Here is a 16,067-nt window from a genome sequence, read left to right as displayed (position 1 = left end):
TTTCTCGGCTCAGTTCTTAACACGACTCTTCACAGTTCGCTTCTGAACGACTGCTGTGAGATTAAGTTGCTGAAGTTGATGAATCTCTGCTAAAGAATCTTTTTAAAAACTCAAAATACAAAGTTGAGTTCGTCACGTTCCAGTGTTTTATCTTTTGAAACGCATTCGTTTTGTCTTTAAAGACGAGTCCGTGTCAGATCTTCCCCTCGATTGATGAGTTTAGTAACCGAGTCGACCCTGAAAAGGTTCAAAAAGTCATGTTAACATAAAGTTTGACTCTCATAGTGCCAGGAAAATCCAGTACACGTCGATATCAGACATTTTTCTCTTTCTTCAGGCAGTTTTCCAGCAGGCAGAGCTTCTAAAGGTCAACAATTAACTAAACGAGCAAGATTTCCTCCAGTCTTGATGCATTATTTAGTTGTTGCTTCCTGATAGAAATAAATAGAAACATAGTTTCTCTCGACGCTCCAGTCACTATAGATTATCACAGGATCGTAGCGACCAATCAGCCGTCATTAAACAGAGCAGCGTGTAGCAAGGCATCATGGGGGTTCGCTGTTTTGTTGGCACCATAAGTAAGGTGGGTTTTGGTAATTACCGTCTCCCGCCAAGTTGTGTGGTTTATCTGCTGTTTAGATAAATTACATGTTTGTAACAGAGTCGACGAAAACAAACAGCCTTGAGGTTCCTGTGGCTTCGTTTATTTCAATATGAAGAACTGATACATCGCTGTTGGTCCGACGCATCCGACGCATCCGACGCATCCGACGCATCCGACGCATCCGACGCATCCGACGCATCCGACGCATCCGACGCATCCGACGCATCCGACGCATCCGACGCATCCGACGCATCCGACAATTAGGAAATAGAAGATTTAAATAAATAAAATGGATAATCCCAGATATATGACATCACCTGAAGTTTTCTTCTTCATCTAAGAAAATAAATATTTCTTATCATCTTTAACAAGAAAACCTCTGAACTTTCATTTGTGATGGAAATAAAGGCAACTGTCGTCTCCGAGCCACTCCTGTGAGGACGGTGATGAGTCTCTATCGTTGATGGTGTTTTAGTCAAAAATAGTTTTTTACAGTTAAGTTAAAATTAAAATGTTTGGCATAAACTGAAAAAGTTACTGAGACCAAAAACCGAAAAAAAAAAACTGAGTATGGATCGATGGACACTATCTACACTAAACGACTCAATCTTAGTGACGTTGTAAACGGAAGTTACGTCATATATATATATATATATATATATACATATATATACATCATCTGTGGAGAATTAGTTACTAGTTAGTACGTACACTATCCTGATGATACTAACTTCTAGTATACTAAGAGAAGTATGTGATTTGAGACATACTATCTGTGGAGGATTAGTTACTAGTTAGTACGTACACTATCCTGATGATACTAACTTCTAGTATACTAAGAGAAGTATTATTTGAGACATACTATCTGTGGAGGATTAGTTACTAGTTAGTACGTACACTATCCTGATGATACTAACTTCTAGTATACTAAGAGAAATATGTTTGAGACATACTATCTGTGGAGGATTAGTTACTAGTTAGTACGTACACTATCCTGATGATACTAACTTCTAGTATACTAAGAGAAGTATTATTTGAGACATACTATCTGTGGAGGATTAGTTACTAGTTAGTACGTACACTATCCTGATGTTACTAACTTCTAGTATACTAAGAGAAGTATGTTTGAGACATACTATCTGTGGAGGATTAGTTACTAGTTAGTACGTACACTATCCTGATGATACTAACTTCTAGTATACTAAGAGAAGTATGTTTGAGACATACTATCTGTGGAGGATTAGTTACTAGTTAGTACGTACACTATCCTGATGATACTAACTTCTAGTATACTAAGAGAAGTATTATTTGAGACATACTATCTGTGGAGGATTAGTTACTAGTTAGTACGTACACTATCCTGTTGATACTAACTTCTAGTATACTAAGAGAAGTATGTTTGAGACATACTATCTGTGGAGGATTAGTTACTAGTTAGTACGTACACTATCCTGATGATACTAACTTCTAGTACACTAAGAGAAGTATGTTTGAGACATACTATCTGTGGAGGATTAGTTACTAGTTAGTACGTACACTATCCTGATGATACTAACTTCTAGTACACTAAGAGAAGTATGTTTGAGACACAGCACTGGTGTCCAGACCAGAGCAGACGAGAGCAGAGAAGGTCAGAACGATGCTGGATTCTAACCACAGTAAACAGTTTTTCTAACGTTTACACCTCGACTCTCACAGGAAAACACCTTCTTCACTTCTGGGAGTGTTTTCCTAAAAATAAAGCGCAGACTTTAAAGATCCTCCTGTAGGCGCCGGCGCTGCTTTCGAATCAAGCTCGGTTTCCTCTGGAGGCGTCTCGGCGTTTCATGACTCCCACCCCTTCGAACCCCCTCAGGCATCACCTGGTCTTCACTAGACTCTGCTGCCCACACCTTCAGAAGCGTCAGAACCTTCAGAAGCATCAGAACCTTCCACCTACAGTACAACACGCTCCACACCGAGAGGCCGTCGCTTCAGTCCACAAACTTCTACTGTACTGTACTGTCGTCGGTGCCAGACTCCAGCTGCCTCTTGGCTTCGCTCGGACTGGATGCGGGGCGGAGAGCGAGGAAGAACCTCCAGTCGCCAGTGACTCGGTGCCAGCCACATTAACATATCCATCTGGCGCCAGCGTCGTCCTCCACCCCCACCATTGTCCCGCGACTCCCCTCTTGTCCTGCCGCGACTTTCAGGACAAGGTCGTGGCGTTTGGCATATGTCGGGGAAGAGACACCTGATCCCAGAGAAGACCGTCGTTGGCATGGAGGTGGATTTGGCTCGACTACAGTCGGAGCTACAGGAATCTGAATGAACCGCGTACGAGAAGTTTATTCTCCAACTCTGGGTTTAACTTTCCGAGCCTTGAGTTTGAAGGATTCTGACTCCAGGACGTGGATTCGTTGTCCTTGAACTCTGTCGTCAAACATGTCACGCTTGGATAAAAGTTATCACACTTTGAAACTGACCTCGTAGCAGTTTTTATTACTGATGAGTTGGTTATTGTGTTTGGAGGTTTAATTTGTAGAGGTGTGTGTGTGTGTTGTTGTGATGTTGGACTCTATTGTATCATCAGTGTGTGTGTGTGTGTGTTGTTGCGATGTTGGACTCTATTGTATCATCAGTGTGTGTGTTGTTGGAATGTGTGACTCTATTGTATCATCAGTGTGTGTGTGTTGTTGCGATGTTGGACTCTATTGTATCATTAGTGTGTGTGTGTTGTTGCGATGTTGGACTCTATTGTATCATTAGTGTGTGTGTGTTGTTGCGATGTTGGACTCTAGTGTATCATCAGTGTGTGTGTTGTTGGAATGTGTGACTCTATTGTATCATCAGTGTGTGTGTTTTGTTGCGATGTGTGACTCTATTATATCATCAGTGTTTGTGTGTGTGTTGTTGTGATGTGTGACTCTATTGTATCATCAGTGTTTGTGTGTTGTTGTGATGTGTGACTCTATTGAATCGTCAGTGTGTGTTGTTGCGATGTGTGACTCTATTGTATCATCAGTGTTTGTGTGTGTGTTGTTGTGATGTGTGACTCTATTGTATCATCAGTATTTGTGTGTGTGTTGCGATGTTGGACGCTATTGTATCATCAGTGTGTGTGTGTTGTTGTGATGTTGGACTCTATTGTATCATCAGTGTGTGTGTGTGTGTGTTGTTGCGGTGTTGGACTCTATTGTATCATCAGTGTGTGTGTTGTTGGAATGTGTGACTCTATTGTATCATCAGTGTGTGTGTGTTGTTGTGATGTTGGACTCTAGTGTATCATCAGTGTGTGTGTTGTTGGAATGTGTGACTCTATTGTATCATCAGTGTGTGTGTGTTGTTGCGATGTTGGACTCTATTGTATCATTAGTGTGTGTGTGTGTTGTTGCGATGTTGGACTCTAGTGTATCATCAGTGTGTGTGTTGTTGGAATGTGTGACTCTATTGTATCATCAGTGTGTGTGTTGTTGCGATGTTGGACGCTATTGTATCATCAGTGTGTGTGTGTTGTTGCGATGTGTGACTCTATTGTATCATCAGTGTTTGTGTGTGTGTTGCGATGTTGGACGCTATTGTATCATCAGTGTGTGTGTGTTGTTGTGATGTTGGACTCTATTGTATCATCAGTGTGTGTTTTGTTGCGATGTGTGACTCTATTGTATCATCAGTGTTTGTGTGTGTGTTGCGATGTTGGACGCTATTGTATCATCAGTGTGTGTGTGTTGTTGTGATGTTGGACTCTATTGTATCATCAGTGTGTGTTTTGTTGCGATGTGTGACTCTATTGTATCATCAGTGTTTGTGTGTGTGTTGCGATGTTGGACGCTATTGTATCATCAGTGTGTGTGTGTTGTTGTGATGTTGGACTATATTGTATCATCAGTGTGTGTTTTGTTGCCATGTGTGACTCTATTGTATCATCAGTGTTTGTGTGTGTGTTGCGATGTTGGACGCTATTGTATCATCAGTGTGTGTGTGTTGTTGTGATGTTGGACTCTATTGTATCATCAGTGTGTGTTTTGTTGCGATGTGTGACTCTATTGTATCATCAGTGTTTGTGTGTGTGTTGTGATGTTGGACGCTATTGTATCATCAGTGTGTGTGTGTGTTGTGATGTTGGACTCTATTGTATCATCAGTGTGTGTTTTGTTGCGATGTGTGACTCTATTGTATCATCAGTGTTTGTGTGTGTGTTGCGATGTTGGACGCTATTGTATCATCAGTGTGTGTGTGTTGTTGTGATGTTGGACTCTATTGTATCATCAGTGTGTGTTTTGTTGCGATGTGTGACTCTATTGTATCATCAGTGTTTGTGTGTGTGTTGCGATGTTGGACGCTATTGTATCATCAGTGTGTGTGTGTTGTTGTGATGTGTGACTCTATTGAATCGTCAGTGTGTGTTGTTGCGATGTTGGACGCTATTGTATCATCAGTGTGTGTGTTTTGTTGCGATGTGTGACTCTATTGTATCATCAGTGTGTGTGTGTTGTTGCGATGTGTGACTATATTGTATCATCAGTGTGTGTGTGTTTTTTACGATGTTGGACTCTATTGTATCATCAGTGTGTGTGTTTTGTTGCGATGTGTGACTCTATTGTATTATCAGTGTGTGTTTGAGTCCAAGGGACTAGTTGTATAAACAAAGCATGATTACAGCTGGAGGAGTGAAGCCATTATTACATCATAATGGACTCTCGTAACCTCTTGTTCGTCCAGATTTCAGAGCAACTTTATAAAGTAATAATTAAAACATGGTCATGATGAGAAGTTACTGCGTCTTGAAGAACATTCACTACATGTCAGGAGAGTTGGAATTTATCATTAAAACTCCTTCTCCCCGTGTTGTGTGGGTTTACTCCGGACACTCCGGTTTCCTCCCACAGTCCAAAAACATACAGAGGTTGATTGAGAACTTGAGGGAAATTATCCGTTGGTATGAGTGTGTGTGTGAATGGTTGTGTGTCTTTGTGTGTCCTGAGACAGACTGGCATCCTGTCCAGGGTGTCCCCTGCCTCTCGCCCTATGATACTGGGATAGACTCCAGTCTCCCCGCGACCCCTACTAGGGATAAAGCGGTAGAAAATGAATGAATATGTCAAGCTATTTGAAAAGTGACCTTCAGGGTCACAGAGTTTAGAGATTGAAGTGATTCTAAGTGTTTCTTCATTCACTTCAATCCTGTCGATTCAACTATATTTGGGGCGAAACTATATCATGTTTTTTTGACTCAAAATCTTCCAAATATTTGTGAAAACAGAGAGTCATGACTGGAGCTACTTGTGCGTGTTTTTAGCATCATTGTGTCTTTTATTTGAGTTTGTTTTCTCTGCCTCCGTGGGTGGTGAAGGTCAAAGGATTCCTATCATGCATGAATTCATAAGATTCAAAAGTCCGAGCGCTTACCTTTCCGACAACAACTCCTTGTTTACTCCTGGCTTCGCGTCCTGTTCTCATTAGGACGACGTGAGCGAAGGTTCCGGCGACGACATTTTAAAAAGTGCTGGAAACAAGAGCTTGTCATGATTAATTCATGAAACATGTTTTGTTGAATTGGATAAATTGACAAATGAACGACAAAGCGTGTCATTAAACACCACGTTTACTATTCAACGCTGACGGAGTCGGATGTTGTTTCGTGGCGACAGTCTTTGCTGTTTTAAGTGAAGAATAATGACGTTTGTGCCGACGCTCGAGTCACCGCGACGAGTCGTGTTGACTAATGATGTCTTTTGATAATAACTTTTCACTTCAGCCCTTCGTCACCGTCAGAGATGGTTTGGAATATCCTCCAATAATCCACTTTGAATCGAATGTTCGTCAAGTTTCTGATGACGAGGCAGGAAGGAAGGTGTATTTTTAGCATCGGATGATACATTATTCAGATGAAATAAATAATAATAATGAGAAAAATCTCTTAACTTGATGTCACAACATGATCTGGATCTTATAATCCATGTGTTTGTGTCGTTTACACTATTGTAACAGTTTATTTTCATGTCTAAACCAGAAGGATCTTCTCGCCTGCAGTTCATACAAAACTCTGCAGCCAGAATTCTGAGCCGCTCTAGTAGAAGAACTCACATTTCTCCTTCAAACTCTTCACTGGCTGCCAGTTTCTTTCAGGATCATTTTAAAATTCTGGTTCTTACTTTCAGATCTATTCATGGTCAGACCTTCCATCAGTGATCTGATCCAGACTTACACCCCAGCTCGGGCTCTGAGGTCTGTGGATCAGAATCTACTGATGGTTCCTGAACTTCCGGACCAGAGGATTGAAATCCTTCTACAAATATAATTTACTTACTTACTTACTTAATATAAATGGATCTTAATGATGTTTATTGTTCATTCGTTTATGTCGTGAGGAGAAACACTAGTTTTCTGTCACATCATGTGATGTGGAGAAGTTTTTTACATCGATTTTGCTTCTGATTCCCCTGAGAATTGTGATGAAATTCTTTTAACACCTGGGAAAAGTGCGGCCCAATCATGCGGCGCACAAGAGGTTAAGATAATTAACAGCTTTACTAGAAGTCTCTACTTACTTACTTGATAAACTAACAATGTAACAATACCCATCTTTTATTGTTATGGGTATTGTTTTTAATATTTTTCTTAGTGCTTTTATATCATTCAAAAATAAATAAATGTTAATAGAATTAAATGTTATATTTATGTTTATATATATTCATAGCATAATAACGTTTTTGTATTGTAATTTATTTAAAATGTACATGTTATTAAATGGGATTTTTCTTTCTTTAGAATACATACAAATACAATTAATTTTAAATATGAAATGTTATAAATTTCAAATTAACATTAAAGTATCTCCATAATTTTTTATTCTTTATTTTTCCCTTTGTTTTTATCGGCCCCTTCTGACAGGAAATAAAAGACATAATGTATAAAATGGACATGTTAGTCTGTCGTCATGGTTACGTTGGTGTTTATTTTCGTACCTTCTCACATAATAAAGTTTCCTAATCTCAGCCCAACATTGAGGTCGGAGTAGAAAACCGTCCGACTTTCATGATCATCTCCGTCTGATCGTTTCCTTCAACTCCCGGCTCTTGATTTGTTTCCCCCTCGTTCCCATAATTCCCGGCTCTCGATCCCCGAGGCGCCGTCGCTTCAAACCCTGCGACGTCAAGCAGATGCTGATGTCACCAGTGTTTCCCACGCCGTCGCCGCTCAGAATAGGTGTCGTAGCGGCGTCTCCGTGGGAGAGGGTTGGCATTCTTCTTAAGCGCAGCACAAAAGACGACGCAATTAGCAGTGAGGCGCGTGAGTCATGCTTCCAAACTGCCACACAAAAGATGCTCCGGTAATTACCTGAAGAAGGTTTTTTGGGGGAACCGTGGGTTGCGAGTCGGGGAAGATGAGCAACATGCTATTTGTGTCGAAGCTCGTCATCGCCGCTCGTAACAAAGCGCGTCATGATGGGGTGACAAAGAACCCGGGCCCGGGTCAACCTCCAGGATCCGAAGGAAGGGAAAAAAAGTACCTTTGAGTTCATGCTGAGAGTCGCTGAGAAAGTTCTGAGAGAACATCTGACATGTTCTCTTGTGTCGGTCGATTGTTTCTTCTTTTCTTATGTAGCTACGTTTAAAAGCAACCGACTCTGATAACTCCGTGTGTGGGTTGCATAAGAACATGTACTTTTTCTTTTGAGATTGTAAAGGTGTTGAATCAACTGTCGGCGGATAATAATGAATCCAACACACAATCGTCTTGTGGATTTCTAGACCTCCAGCTACGGGTTCCTTGTACTTGAATGACTTCATTGTGACTCTGACTCTTCATATAGAGTTTTAAACTTTAGACATGAATCTAAACAATTGTATCTTAAATCAGAATAACGAGAGCGTAAAGCTCAAAATTCCAGATTCAATCCCATCTAGGATTGTCTTGTTGTGTCCTTGAGCAAGACACATAACCCTGTTCGTCCTGATGGTGTGCTTGTGTGCTGCGTTGCGGCCTACTCCCGTCAGTGTATGGTTGTAGCGATACAATAACGATTCAACGCGATATATTCTGCTCACGATATGATATTGATATACTTTTGGTTGAATTATTGGAACTAAAATCATCACTTTTGAAAGCTGCTGGAGTTGACTGTATCCTCTCATCCTCAGTCACCTCTAGGTCTCCTGGAAATTCACTACGGAAAAAAAATCATTATTTTAGAAACACACTCCAAAATAATGACCATAATAATAATAAAATGCATTAAAGCCCCCGCCCTGCAAAGAAACGAAAATATAGTGTTTTTTTAATGAAAGGAATCGATACAGTGATGTTTAATATCCATATAGCAAGTGGAAAATATCTGTCTATATCGTCAAATCAGGGATTTTTTTCTGTTTTTCTACATCATGAATGGGTTTGAATGGTTGACGTTTAATGTGAAGCACTTTAAACAAGCAGAGACGGTGGTCCATCCTTTATTCATTTATTTTTTTCACGTTTCTTTTTAATTAACTATATTTATTTGAAAACTTAAAAACTCAACATACCATTTGAGGCGTCGACTCTCTCAACAACCCTCTCAGTAACGGGGACCTGAACAGTTCCCTTGATGCTTTGCCGCCCAGCAGATGGATGGTTAGATGGACAGATAGATGGATGGATGGATGGATGGATTGATGGATAGATTGATGGACGGATAGATGTATAGATGGATGGATGGATGGATGGATAGACGGATGGATAGATAGATGGATGGATGGATGGATAGATGGATGGATAGATGGATGGATAGATGTATAGATGGATGGATGGATGGACGGATAGATGTATAGATGTATAGATGGATGGATGGATAGATGGATGGATAGATGGACGGATAGATGTATAGATGGATGGATAGACGGACGGATAGATGTATAGATGGATGGATAGATGGATGGATGGACAGATGGATAGATGGATGGATAGATGTATAGATGGATGGATAGATGGACAGATAGATGTATAGATGGATGGAAGGATGGATGGATAGATGTATAGATGGATGGATAGATGGACGGATAGATGGATGGATGGATGGATGGATAGATGGATAGATGGATAGATGGATGGATAGATGGACGGATAGATGTATAGATGAGTGGATAGACGGATGGATGGATGGATAGACGGATGGATAGATAAACTTTAAATAGCTTAAGGTTATTTTAAGAAACAAAGATATAGATTTGAACAGTATTTTAGCAACCAATCACTAAAGAGAGCAGTGTGTGAAAGGCATTATGGGTATTCAGGAAGTTGGTTGTGTTGAAGTTTTTTCTCTTGTTTAAATAAATCACGTTTTTTAAATCACAGATTGAACAAACAAACAAGGATCTTTGTTCCTGTCTGTAGTTTCAAACAATATAGTATTTAAATACACAATATATTTAAACTTTTCGTACTGAGAGCCAACAAAAAAATTAAATCTGACAAACACGTGTTGTGATACAATCCTCTGAGTAAACGATGTTTTCATCGCGACCGACGAGTGCGTTCGTTGCCGTTGTGTAACGAGGCCGACGATGAGTTGCGACGCCGAGACAATGAAGCCCCAGGAGATCCGGAGATCTGCTCCTCACTCGGTCACGAGCGCCGACACGACGTTCAATCTCATTAGAAGCGTCTCCTCATGAATACGCTCGGATCGAGATAAATCACTTGATTACACTCGTGTGTGTGGGTCGACAGCCTCTCGTGTGCGTTTATTTACCGGCCAGATCTAACAACAAAGAAGCCGAAGCAGGCCGTGATGAATGGACGCCACTCTGGGCTGTGATGGATCTGATCTTCTCACGCTTGATACTCCTGGAAGGTTTTTCTGGTGCAAGAAGGAAACTTTTTCTCTATTTTTAAAGACCGATTTATTTAAAAACCTTCTTCTCATTTGCACTGATTTGTTCGCATGAATAAAATATTCAGGATATTTGAAGCGGCTCATCTTGAGCTAATATTGTGTTTCTGGACGAGGATGTATTTTCTCAACGACTGTTTTGTTCATTTGTGCAGCGTCACTGTTTGGTTTCTCTGGAGATGTTTCTTCTTGTTCTTCCATAAGTGCTTCTCGGCCGCGAGCGTCATGGTCGCTGCAGCCGACGCTTATGGAGTCGACCTCACTTGACCTCGTGTTAATGGCAGGAATGAAGATGCAATTAATCGTTATTCCTTCTGCATCTCGGGCTCTTGGTTTTGAAACCAATTAAATGTTGAGCTCAAGTAGGAAGTTGGCGTCGGATTGGTCGGTCAAGAGTTCACTCCAATAAAAGCCGAGCTTAAAGTTTATTAGGCACTGACTCCACTTTTTTAAAGTTGTGTTTTCTCTGGACAAGAATGAGTAGAAGTACTTGATAAAAGCTGCTGTTCTTTTAAAAAAGTACTATTTCCTCCGTTCAGCTGCTGTTTGTTCGATAGTAAAGAATTGAGAATGAGATTTTTTTATGAGATTTTATTGAACAGTCGACAAGTTTGAGAGATAAAAATCTGAAAAGATAAAAAAAATTGCTACATTTGGCACAGCTGGTATAATATGGTAGAAACGGAGAAAAGATAATTCTTAAAACCAAAACGTTTTACAATTTGTGTGTGTGTGTGTGTGTGTGTGTGTGTGTGTGTGTGTGTGTGTGTGTGTGTGTGTGTGTGTGTGTGTGTGTGTGTGTGTGTGTGTGTGTGTGTGTGTGTGTGTGTGTGTGTGTGTGTGTGTGTGTGTGTGTGTGTGTTTTTACAAAAACTCTCTTTTCATTGAAATATTTAAATATAGAAATGATCTTAAGCTCCGCCCACTGAAAATACTTCTGGAGATGAAATCTTGTTGACCATAACCACACCCACTCTGCTGTGATTGGTCAAACATGGAGGTTTGTCACCGCGAATCTTCACCGTCGCCTCCACCTCCAAGGAACTCGTTTTATAAGCAAAGCGTGATTACAGCTGGAGGAGGAGTTTAGCCATTATTGCATCATAATAGACTCTCGTAACCTCTCCTTTGTCCAGATTTCAGAGCAACTTTATAAAGTAGAGTGTAAAACATGGTCATGATGAGAAGTTACTGCGTCTTGAAGAACATTCACTACATGACAGGAGAGTTGATACTAGTTGATGTTTAATGACACCAGAGTTGATACTAGTTGATGTTTAATGACACCAGAGTTGATACTAGTTGATGTTTAATGACACCAGAGTTGATACTAGTTGATGTTTAATGACACCAGAGTTGATACTAGTTGATGTTTAATGACACCAGAGTTGATACTATTTGATGTTTAATGACACCAGAGTCGATACTAGTTGATGTTTGATGACACCAGAGTTGATACTAGTTGATGTTTATTGACACCAGAGTTGATACTAGTTGATGTTTAATGACACCAGAGTTGATACTAGTTGATGTTTAATGACACCAGAGTTGATACTAGTTGATGTTTAATGACACCAGAGTTGATACTAGTTGATGTTTAATGACACCAGAGTCGATACTAGTTGATGTTTAATGACACCAGAGTCGATACTAGTTAATGTTTAATGACACCAGAGTTGATACTAGTTGATGTTTAATGACACCAGAGTTGATACTAGTTGATGTTTAATGACACCAGAGTTGATACTAGTTGATGTTTAATGACACCAGAGTTGATGCTAGTTAATGTTTAATGACACCAGAGTTGATACTAGTTGATGTTTAATGACACCAGAGTTGATACTAGTTGATGTTTAATGACACCAGAGTTGATACTAGTTGATGTTTAATGACACCAGAGTTGATACTAGTTGATGTTTAATGACACCAGAGTTGATACTAGTTGATGTTTAATGACACCAGAGTCGATACTAGTTAATGTTTAATGACACCAGAGTTGATACTAGTTGATGTTTAATGACACCAGAGTTGATACTAGTTGATGTTTAATGACACCAGAGTTGATACTAGTTGATGTTTAATGACACCAGAGTTGATACTAGTTAATGTTTAATGACACCAGAGTTGATACTAGTTGATGTTTAATGACACCAGAGTTGATACTAGTCGATGTTTAATGACACCAGAGTTGATACTAGTTGATGTTTAATGACACCAGAGTTGATACTAGTCGATGTTTAATGACACCAGGACATCAGGACATCATTGTATTTGCAACAACACAGTTGACACAGACATGGAAACTTGATGACATTCAGTGAATACTAAACTTCAGGCTAATCAAAATGTTCCTCCTCACACCCACAGTCGTCATATTTCCGTCTCTTTGCTAAAGAACATTCTGCTCTCACATGCCGTGGAATTCTCCACCGAGTCGCTTTGAATTTCCGAGCCGGGGAGTAAATGTGCAGGCGTGTCCTGAGCCGACAGCGTCTTCCCGACGAGGGACTCGAAACAAGCGACCGAGATTATAGCCTTAGCAATGTAATCTCACCTCTTAGGCTGCGAGCGCTCCACTCCGTCTGCTGCGAGCCTCCTCCCACATCCAGCCTCCTTCTTATTGCAGCCCATTTCAAAATAAATCCAATTTGTTATGGCTTCAAATGAGGCCTCATTTCTTCATCCTCTCGCCACTTTAAAGAGGCTGTTGAAAAGTCAGGAACAAGATGAGCAATAGCAGAAGCCACTTTGTTTAAACGTCTCTGTTCCCTCCATAAAGTCGACTTAATTCAATCTCTTTTGTAAATGTTTCTCCTCAATCTCTTCATAATACATTTATTAAATTAGAGATATTGAGATTCAAGGCATTGAGTTCATTCGTTAAGGACGACAACAGCAACACTGTCAGGGTGTGTGTTTACCTACGTGAGTATTAGTGTGTTGCTCTAGGTTAGGAGTGATGTTAGTAAAACTACACCAGGTATTTGGTGTTGAATAGCCAGATGTGCAAATAGAACCTGATTATTGATAGTGATTCTATTGTTTTTTTTTAAAGATTATTTAAAAAAAAAATTTAAAATTAAAGTGACAAAATGTTAGAGCAATAATATCGTGTATTTTGTACGTATTCTTTTACCTTTGTATTATTTTCTTCGCGTTATTTCCTTTGATCTATGCTCTTTATATTTGCACTTTGTTCCTTTTAATTGCTCTTTGTTCATGTTTTTCTTTAGGTTTTGTTCCTTTTAACGTCTGCTGTGAACTGGAAACCAAATTTCTCGAAGGAGATCTCCAGAGGGATTAATAGATAGATAGTAATCTTTAAGAAATGACGAGATAAAAATATTTTTAAAAAATGACATCAGTGTTTTACTATCAAGCTAATTATTATTTGACAAAAATATTGAGAGAAAAACCTCGAAACATGAAAGAGCAGGGAAATACAAACCATCCGACTCCTTTTGATGCTTTTTTCTACTTCAAATTGTGGCATTTCTGCCAAGTATATTGCAATTTTTTTTGCATTATTTGAAAGAAATAATCCTGAAAAAATGGCAAAATGATCCAAATTAAATGGCGTCTGATCAGTTGGTGTCTCATCAAACCTTTAAAAAAAAGAGTTTCAAGAAAACATGTAACTGGAGTAAAGTTGCAAAGGATCAGTCAACATTTAAACAACAGAACAATACACAGTTAAAAATACATAAAAATTAAAAAACTTTAACAGGTCAAGACAACACAGAGACCAACACAGAAGAAAATGATAAAAAGGGTCTTGAGATGTGAGTCGGGTCATTTATCTCTTCTTATCCAGGAAACGAGTCACATTAACTCTTCCACAGGTTCCCAACTTCATCCACCGAAGAGTTTAGACGGACAATAAAACTTTGTGATGGATTTTTATTCTTCCTTTCTTGTTTTGGCAGATGATCACTATCAATTAAATTATAGAACGCTGCGAAAGCCGCTTTCTCGATTGTTCCAGAGATTAAATGTTTTATATCAACATCTCTTCCCTCCTGTGGGTTTTGCTTTTTAATTGAAAACCCTCCTTCGGGTTGATGTTTATGGATCCGCCGCCGTTATTGCATCGCCAAGCGTTTAAAAATGAAGACGGGACTTCCACCGTCTCGCCGGTGATGGATGGCGGCGCTGGAACATAGTGCGGTAATGATGATGACAGGAATAATTATAAGAACTCTAATGACGGCGCTGGCGACGAGGGAGACAGATGGCGGCGTCGAGCAGGACTCAGTCGTGCATGTAAATACCTGCAACCGCCGTGTTTCCCTCGTCCTCATGTGAAGCCTGTGTTTGCAGGGGATGATGTATCTGGAGGAGCGCCGCCTGGTCCACAGGGATCTGGCGGCTCGGAACGTCCTGGTGAAATCTCCCAACCACATCAAGATCACCGACTTCGGCCTGGCTCGCCTCCTGGACGTTAATGAGAAGGAGTACAACGCGGACGGAGGGAAGGTGAGAGTCGACGTTCCTTCATCCATCAGCAGGATCTGCCTGTTAATTATTCAACGCTGCACTTTACACACATTTCTGCTTCGTTACGAGGCCTTGAAGGTTTCCCCCGGAGTATGTTTAACGTCTTGAAAAATAAGATTATATATGAAGAAAGATGATAATGAACCTAAATCAAATCATCCTCTGGCTTAAATTGCATATTGTAAGTAAAAAGCGATGAATAATGAATGAACTACACACTGAATATGCACAATTAAAACAACCAAGAGCAACTAAAGCTGTTTGCGTTAATATCTCTAAATATGTATTCTTTACATTCCGTGGGTTTACACTCACTATATTATCCCATTATATGAGACCATCACGATGGAAATGAATATTATTCAAATGGAACTCACTGTGAAAGAGTGACGACCATGACCTGATGTTTTTGATATACTTAGAAACTTTAGTTTATTACAAATTTAATTGAAATAAACTCATAACATCCATTCACTCTTCATTATAAAGCTAATGGGTTAGATAGATGGATGGATGGATGGAAGGATGGATGGTTGGATGGTTGGATAGATAGATAGATAGATAGATAGATAGATAGATAGATAGATAGATAGATAGATAGATAGATAGATAGATAGATAGATAGATACTGTATGTAGATGGATGGATATGTAGATCTATGGATGGATAAATGGATTGATTTGTAGATGGATGGATAAGTAAATAAATGGTTGTATAGATACAAGATGGATGGATGGATGGATACGTAGATAGATGGATGGATTTTAAATGGATGGATGGATGGATGGAAGGACAGACACATGGATGAGTTTAAGAAAAATGCTCGTTTAGTGAATTATGCAGAAGTCAGAGAAAAACTTACGTGAACACGGGCGCTAGCAACAGAGAGATCTATCAACAGAGAGATCTAGCAACAGAGAGATCTATCAACAGAGAGATCTATCAACAGAGAGATCTAGCAACAGAGAGATCTATCAACAGAGAGATCTAGCAACAGAGAGATCTATCAACAGAGAGATCTAGCAACAGAGAGATCTATCAACAGAGAGATCTAGCAACAGAGAGATCTAGCAACAGAGAGATCTAGCAACAGAGAGATCTATCAACAGAGAGATC

General features: G+C 39.8%; 1 protein-coding gene across 3 annotated transcripts in view; it reads left to right on the top strand.

The window, feature by feature from the left end:
* erbb4b (erb-b2 receptor tyrosine kinase 4b) overlaps positions 1–16,067 on the top strand; it is a 379,990-nt gene that overhangs the window by 344,477 nt on the left and 19,446 nt on the right. For all 3 annotated transcript variants that reach the window (XM_087804856.1, XM_087804859.1, XM_087804857.1), the window contains one exon: positions 14,775–14,930. In XM_087804856.1, the coding sequence (XP_087660982.1) occupies positions 14,775–14,930 (156 nt within the window). The remainder of the gene's footprint in view (positions 1–14,774; positions 14,931–16,067) is intronic.

This window comes from Callionymus lyra, chromosome 12, assembly GCF_982586985.1.
Source record: "Callionymus lyra chromosome 12, fCalLyr1.hap1.1, whole genome shotgun sequence".
Taxonomy (NCBI): Eukaryota; Metazoa; Chordata; class Actinopteri; order Syngnathiformes; family Callionymidae; genus Callionymus; species Callionymus lyra.
The sequence above is the reverse complement of the archived record's forward strand: the minus strand, read 5'-3'. Positions and strand labels throughout refer to the sequence as shown.